We start from the raw sequence: 8826 nt of genomic DNA, 5'->3' as shown, positions 1-8826 counted from the left end.
CAGCCTTACCGTTTTTCAAGTTCTTAATTATATCCCTAACCTCAGTGACACAGACTTTTTCAATTGAGTTTTCCAACGCATCGTGTTCAACATCGCAGTTGATTTAATAATGTAAAATGTCTTTTTCGTAATTTGATTCCATCCTTACTTATGCTATATAAATAAAATCCTGCCTTGACACTACGTGCTAGGGTTTTGTATTCTGTGAATGATATGGTAAAATAGTTCTCCAGCTGTAGAATGGTATATTGTGATGGGGCGCTCATTTTATCGAGAAGCGAAGTATTGTACGCATTTTTAATCACGCTACAATTCGATACCTTATTTATTTAAATATGTTTACAATCCAATTAAAGATAAATATTTTAGTCTAAAAAGTTAATTTTTTCTGCTGGACTTTAAAAATCTATGGATATGGCAAAAGTATAAAAAAGGATCAGAAGAAATAAAACTTTTAATTCATAATAAAAAAATTTACACGCGTTCATAACATTGTGTATCTTTGATTGTAATCATTTCATGAACATTGTACTTCCTCATAGATGATTGGTTTGAATTTACTTTGCTATTTGTATAACAGGGTAGTGACACAAATTTTAAAAAATCAAAAATTATTTGATACTAATTATTTTATTATATGTTTTTTGAAAATAATTAAACATTTTAAAACTCCAAAGTAAAAGATGCATATTAATAATGATTTTAAAAGTGATTCCACATATCACGGCCCAAAATGCTCTAAAACCAGTATAAATACGGCGATTTTTCCAGAACAAAAGGGAATAAATTTATTTAAAGAACATTAATATACGTACCATATTCCTAACATTTCAAGTAAAAATAAATTGCATTTTCAACAAAACAGTACAACTTTTAAACAAAAAAGATGAATTTGCAACAAAAGAGTTGAGTTTCCTAGATCAAAATTCGAATGTTCCAAAATAATTTAACTTTTAAACCCGTAAGAATGAATTTTCAACAAACAAGTTAATTTTCAATAGAGGTCTTATGCAGAGTATGTAGATTTAAAGGAGGCTCCAAATTTTATCTCGGGTTGTATTTTCTACCAAATATCTTAATTTTTAAGCCAAAAAACGAATGTTCAACAAAACAGTTAAATATCTGAACAAAAAATATAACTTTTCAAGAAAATAGTTGATTTTTTAATTGAAAATGATGAATTATGGATGAATTATGGACGAATGTTAAAAAAACTGTTAAATTTTGTACCAAAAAGATGAGGTTTTAACGAAATAGTTTAATTTTCAACAAAATAATTGAATTCTCAATCAAATAATAGTAATTGTAACCAAACATCTGAATTATGAACGAAAAATAAAATAGTTAATTTTTAATTTAAGATAATCAACTTGGAACCAAAAATAGTTCGATTCTCTTATTTGATTCTATTAATTCCGTTCTCATTTAAGCGAAAAACGAGAAAAAGGTATAAGTATTTGGTATTGAATATGGTCGTTAAAGGGAATTTGGATTGTAAAATGAGTATGAGGGAATGGAAAAGAGGATTCAAAACTATAACCAAAGTTTCAAGATAATTGGGACCGTTCATGATTACTGAAACATTTACCGTATTATATTTTGTCTTCAAACATAAAATTTAAAGTATTATACTCGCTGTTAATTGTTTGGAATTAATTTCGGATTACAAACGATATTTTGAAATTGAGTGTGCTATAAAACAAACTCAACCTTTTACTCCCATATATCCTGTTTCTGAAAATACGAATGTAGGTGATGACATTCACAGGAAACTCGTAACTTGATTGTTTGTTCACTAGTCAATGCTCAATGGATTTAAGAACAAGCGTCATTGAGTGTCAGACATAATAGCATTCAGAATGACGAAAACGTGTGCCCTAGAATGAAGGTATTTGCGAAATGTATTCGTATCGAAATACTATGTGTGTTGTAGGCGCCAGAATGTGTGTTTCCTTTGGCTGAAAACGTGAGACGAACTTTGGCGTATTATTTTCATTCTCGTATTCTAAAATTCTAAAAAAACACTCTAACGTTTTTCAAGTTTGGTTGCAATAGTAAATAATCAACTATATGGCAGTAGATATTATATAGGGAAAAGAAAAATATGGAAAAGGAAAGACTGCGATTGATATTCGTGATATTCAGTTTCAATAATAGATTTATGACAATATGATTTGAATATGAGTTATTTGCATCGATGATGCATATGTAATTACATTATGGCTCTTATGATTATGGAAATAGGGATTTCGAAGCTGAAGTGGAAATGAAGGAAAGACAAACACTGAGGAATGTGAATCAGAAGCGGTTTAGACGCAAAATAAGAAACATACTAACGGGCAATAATACACTATTTTGAATAAAGAGCCAGATAAACGGAAAGTGGATTTGAAAGCGCAATTAATTAATACTTGAAAATATAATCGGTCTGAGAAAAAAAGAAAAGGAATATTCGAATATTCGAACTCGTTTTGAATCATTCAAATTTAATTGAGTAATATAAATTCATGTGTTACACCCCTCAATGTACAATTGTACGTGAATCACCACATAGCAATCGCCCATAATTTGCCAAGCAAACTCAAAAGCACGAATATAGCTTTAGAATAAAGTTCAGGTGCATTTTCTCATTAAAGTCACTCTTGTTTCAAAAATATGCACCACAGTGTTAATAATAACTCGATAAAAATTACGATGTTACTCAGAAAGTTACTAATGATTCTTATGAAGTTTTTTGTGGTAACTTAGATAACAATAAATTTGTCAATGCAATCTAACTTACCCCCAATTTGATAGTGATTAGGCTTATTTTGTATTTTTTGAAATTATTAACAAAAATCGGAAGTTTCTAATTCCCTTTAATTGGAATCTCAATGGGAAATTGTTCGAATTTATTATTATTATTATTACACCATTAAGCCATTTCCTTTTCGGGGTAGGCGTGACTCACTCGATAGGGGAAAGGAGTAGTGTGTGGAAGGGATAAAGATTTTTCAGATTGATCTAGAATACTCGTGCTATTCAAGTAAATAACACGTTCGTTCCGCAACACTGCTCCGACCCAGGTTGCTGAACAATCTCTCTAGCAATCACCCCAGGCGAAGAACCTCACGAAGTCGTTATGTAAGGTTCCCCACTTGGGTCCATTAGTAGCCAAGGTCTTTTGTTTCAGGCGTCATTCACTCTACTGACACTCTTTTTATTAACTATTTGCCGTAGAATGTATTTTAATTTCTACAAAAAAATTGGATTCTTTTTTTTTACAACATTCTGTACCTTTTATGTGCAAAATGAGACATTCCTTTAGGTCACGATTTTAAATTGGAGCAGAGATCGATAATGTCAATTTGTTCGATTTTAATTTTATATAATAAATTGTAATATGATTGAGGGCATGTATGGCTGGTTTGGACTTGCTGACCGACTGACTCACATTCTCCAGGTGTAAAAAGATCTTGGCAGACATAGTGATATTTTGCAGTCACCTGACTGGCTTTCAGGAAGATATCAGTATACGAATTCTGAACTACATCTTGGTGTAAGATCATTTCCCGGATTCGCCCACACGTTATCGTAAACCATGGGCTAATTGACTTGTCTTGCGATTCTCAAAGTCTTCTGAAAGCCTATGGACGTGTCATGATATTTTCCTACGCCCGGATATTATATTTCAGAGAAACAACTTTAAAATTAGTTTATAGGTCACAGTTCAATGAATAAGATGATGTTAATACAATGGAATATTTTTCTGACTAAGCCTAAATTATTTTTAATAAATCTAAAACTTAGAAAACTGTTTCGTTGGTATTTGTGAATACAAATTTTTTTATTGTACCAACAAAGTTCTGATTTCGGTTTTGATTATCTTAACAATAAGTTTATTGACTCAACAAAAAATTTAGTTTTTGTGTGCAAAATAATTGTCTTCGACTTTAACTTTCAAAAATGATCATTGTTAAATGATCCTCTTTAGCTCTGCTGAGAATCGAAACGGGGTAGAGCACCCGGTCGCTAATCGAAACATTTGGGTTCTATTCCCAGCTTCTCAGCGGAGCGAAAGAGGATCTTTTTTAAAGATAATTAAAAAAAAAATTTAGTTGAAAAAAATATTGCATATTGTGCTATTAATTAATAAGGAAAAAGAATTAGGAAACCGATAGTAAACGTGACTTGAATATTTATCTCGTGATGTAAATTACGAAACAAACATTCGTGTTCTAAGGTGAAAAATTATCTGCTTCACACATGAATTCAAAAGTAGACGTTACTGATGCCAACAATCAATAAGCGTCAACTAAATGGGAGATCCAAAATGATTGCTGTTCGTTTATTTATAGATTTCATTTAAATTAATTTTCTATGCTCTAGTTATTAATGATTCACGCTCTAGATAATATTAATACTTGTCTATATTTGATTAGTTTTTCATTGAAGACATTGGTTTATTTTGGTTTTGAAGATGCTTAATACATCGGGAAACCTTTTTTGTTTGAAACTGTTGAAAAAATGTACACGAAATCAATTAATTGTTTGATCACGAAAAATATTTTAATCATTCATATTACACTCTCCGCTGAACGTGTGGGTACATTGATATTTAAAAAAATCTTAATGTGAGTAATATATTTAAGTTTTTAAAATTATTAAATTATATTTTATTAAAATGTAGAGAAATCGGCGTTGGATGACCTATATTCAATTTTTTGCTATTTTTTAAATAACCAGTATCGCCAAATTGATTCAAAGGTTTTAAAGATATTGGAGCTTATTTTAAGGGGTAAATTCGGCACTATTCACTGAAATCAATTACAGATTTTTCGATGCACTTTTACAAATTTGATAAGCAGTTAAACATGAGGAAAAATACCAAAAACCCCTTTTTTATTTCTCTACAGAATGATCTAAAAACAATTTAAATATGATTATATCTTTTTTAAGACGATGTAATTTTTTTAAACTTAGAAAATGTATTAAGAATATGACAAAGATTTGAAATTTTTGAAAAATATCACTGTAGCCACAAACTTTTAGCAAGGATTGTAAAATAAATATATTCTTTAAATTGATAAGAGTAAAATAAATTTGTTCATGTGGTTTCATCATATTGAGATAATGGATAGAGGACAAAAGCTAATACTGAAAAGTTGCTACGTGTTGTAAATAAGTCTTTATCACTATTTTTAGTAAAAAAATGGTCCTACGTTGTCGTAATGAGTTTAAACATTTGGAATCTTAGCAATTGGATAAAATTTCCCTATGGGTACAAAAAATATTTTCATCGTTTTTCATGTAGAGTTTTAGTATTAAATGCAAATTAAAAATTTTAATTGGAAAAACAAAACTTTGGTTTAAGTTATAGATTTTTTGGAAAATGAGCATAAATGACAGTTCTAAGGACTTAGTTAATTTTTATTAAATTAAAATTTTTCACAATATTATGTTGTTATGTATCAAATGTTGCATCTAAGAACATTTTTTTCGAGATCTAAGAAAATTATGGCTTGTTTTTACAGCGCACTTAAAGACATGCCATCCATAAGAAATTCTATAAAATAAAATTCTGAATCAAAATGAACTGAATCTTGAAAAATGTCATTTTTGCTCATTTTCAAAAAATCGTGACTTAAATTTTTTATTAGCATTTAATACAAATAACTAAATATAAAAAAAATTACCATAATTTTGGGTAATTTTTTTTTAAATTTACAAAATACAAAATTGTTGACTTCACTACAACAGCACATTTTTAGCATTAGCATTAGTGAACGAGACTTGAAAGCGAAAATATACAAGGAGTCATAGAAATGCAAGAGCTGTATGAATATAAAGGAAGCAAAAGATTTACGCTAGAATAAGGACGTGTGGCGAAAAATTGTTTCTATGAAATGTGTGAAGCAGAATGTCAGCGGAGTGATAGACGCCTGAAATGAAAAGTTTTTAATAATCATGGGCCATAATGGAGAGCTTATTAGTCAGTTTGTACATCCATTTGTGAACCATGACGTTTGTGAAGCTTTGTGAAGCTCTCCACCTGCGAGGATTGCAAAAAATATATTGATTAACGACATCATTAAAACAGTGTCGTGGAACGAGTATGGTATTTAACCCATTAACGACCAAAGCTATCAATTTTATAACATGAGTTTGACCGCAAAATTTATGGGTATAACAGAACAACAAATAGATCAAAAGTACTGTTCCTTATGTTTTTGGGTGAGCTAAATTCGAATCCGCCGTCAAAATTTGAATATTTTCGCTTCAAAATTAAATATGGCGGTTTTTGTATACAAAAATAGTGAAAAATGTTTGATTTATTTTTTTTCGGACATAAAACTCTTTTAATATCTTAAAATTTCTTCAACCATCGGCGCACACAATTCTTAAACTTTAACAGAACATTTTTATATATGTTTTTTCTTCCAAAATGGCGGACAAAATACAAAAATGTCCAAAAAACTGTTTTTTTTTCATCATCGTTGTTTTTCTCAAAAACTTCAAAGTTTAAAAAAAAGTTTCATAGAGTAAAAATGTCTTGAAATTAACCATAGAACACTATGAAATTTTTTCAGATTTTTTAGAACAAATTTTTGATTTTTCAAAAAATCTATAGTATGATCAATTATTTCCCAAAAAATATTCTTGAATTTTTTCAGATTTGTTGAAAGATTTGTTTGCAAATTTCAAATTTTTGATTTTTTTAAAAATCAACAATTTTTTCTAAAAAATCTAAAAAAATATTATAGTATTCTATGGTTAATTTCAAGACATTTTTATTCCATGGAACTTTTTTTAAACTTTCATGTTTTTGAGAAAAACAAAGATGATGGAAAAAACAGTTTTTGGAACATTTTTGCATTTTGATAAGAATTGTTTGTTAAAGTATAAGAATTTTGTGCACCGATGGTTGAAGAAAATTTAAGATATTAAAGCGTTTTATGCCTGAAAAAAAATTATAAAAATAAAAAATCAAACATTTTTCACTATTTTTGTATACAAAAACTGCCATATTTAATTTTGAAGTCAAAATATTCGAATTTTGACCACGGATTCGAATTTAGCTAACTCAAAAACATCAGGAACAGCACTTTGAATCTATTTACTGTTTTGTTATACCCATAAATTTTGCAGTCAAACTCATGTCATAAAATTGATAGCTTTGGTCGTTAATGAGTTAAATAAGCATGATGTGACTTCCAGATTATTTTAAAATTATTCCCTCTCCTGCGCATCCTTTATTTACGGTCAACATATGAAGTCCTAAATCCACGCGGTATTTTATTGGCTTCCAAATACTTATTTACTAAGATTTACTGAGATAATAATACATTTTTTCATTCCGTAAAGTTTTTTTTTTAAATATAGCTGAAGAATTAGTACTCACGTTGTCTGTTGGCAGAATCGAATATGAATTATTCGAGGGTCCAGGACTCGGTGAGGTGAATTCAGAAAGTTTACTTGGTGATAATTTATCACTGGTTCCTCCCTCTGCACTGTCACTACTTCCGCTACCACTAAAATCAAAATAGGGAGCATTTAATATGCTTATCAATATATTTAATCTATTTATTGAAACATTAAATTATGGACAATTATTTATTTATTATTCCTAAAATTATATAAGTCTTAAGCCTCTAAAATTAAATTTTTTCAACGGAAGGTTCATTCAGGAAATCACACTCGGAAATCTTGGCCTCTCATTATTCAATGTGTTTTCTATTTACTTCTTCTTTTCTTCCACTCATTGGAAACTGATGGAAATTAGTGGACACGGTAGTCCATTGTCCGATAAAAAGCTCAACGTAATTTTATCAATGCTATTATGTATTTTAAAATTGTAACATTTTTCAGTCTTTTCATTTTAAAAAATTCCAAATTATTACGATCGATCGACAGATATTTAAAACTTGTAATAATTATATTTATATTTATTATTGCTAGACATTTGTCAGATAATTTTGCACTTACTAGCAATTACTTGAGAATCAAGCGAACAAAACATGATAAATACATTTTTTTAAATGAGTTTCACATGGTTTTAGTATTTTCAGGACTCTAGGAATATGATTATTGACCCTTGGTTCATAACAAAATTCTATCCCGTCAAAATCTTGCTTTCATAATTTTGTAATCTTCAAAATTTATAAATTAAAATGTGTCTATTTTGTACCATAGTGTTCAATATGATAGAAAAACTGCATAAATTCAAGCAAAATGGTTCAATAATTCGATAATATTGTATAACCAACCAGTTCTATGGTTTCATCTATAGTCTATATGGGGCATTATTCCTCAACTGCCCCAACTCAAAAAGTCATGTTTTTCGATTGTCTCTAAATTCTGGGAATATGTTCGCCTACCCAACAGTAGTTAATCCACAAACTTATAGATAGATTTATAGGTAGATTCAAACGCCTGTAACTTCCTTTCTAATTACGCGATTTGAAATTTTTATGAGGGTTTTGGAAAGTGCTTTTTACACGCTTTCATCCTATTTTATTATTTATAATAAAAAAAATTGTTTAAACAATTTTTCAATAAATCAATTGTTTATTTAACTTTTTTCGCAATTTAGGCAACTACGATTTTTTTTAAATAGTCTCAAAAGAAAGCTTGACTTTTTTACTATAAAAAATGTCAAATAAGAAAATTGGCAAATTGAAATTCATTGAGTTACAGAGCCGGTTGTAGAGGGAGTCCTCGCGCTCGCACTCGTGCGTTATGCGACAGCATACCGCGGAACAGTTTTCAAGTATGCCATTTTTTTGTATTACTCACATTGATCCAAAATTGCATGAAGTCATTGGAAAAAACTATTCAGTAATGTTA

At 29.3% G+C, this 8826-nt stretch overlaps 1 protein-coding gene across 2 annotated transcripts in view; it reads right to left on the bottom strand.

Annotated features, from left to right (window-relative positions):
• LOC117168730 overlaps window positions 1–8826 on the bottom strand; it is a 134729-nt gene that overhangs the window by 13521 nt on the left and 112382 nt on the right. For both annotated transcript variants that reach the window (XM_033354458.1, XM_033354459.1), the window contains one exon: window positions 7382–7511. In XM_033354458.1, coding sequence (XP_033210349.1) covers window positions 7382–7511 — 130 coding nt within the window. The remainder of the gene's footprint in view (window positions 1–7381; window positions 7512–8826) is intronic.

This window comes from Belonocnema kinseyi, chromosome 3 (assembly GCF_010883055.1).
Source record: "Belonocnema kinseyi isolate 2016_QV_RU_SX_M_011 chromosome 3, B_treatae_v1, whole genome shotgun sequence".
Classification (NCBI taxonomy): Eukaryota; Metazoa; Arthropoda; class Insecta; order Hymenoptera; family Cynipidae; genus Belonocnema; species Belonocnema kinseyi.
The sequence above is the reverse complement of the archived record's forward strand: the minus strand, read 5'-3'. Positions and strand labels throughout refer to the sequence as shown.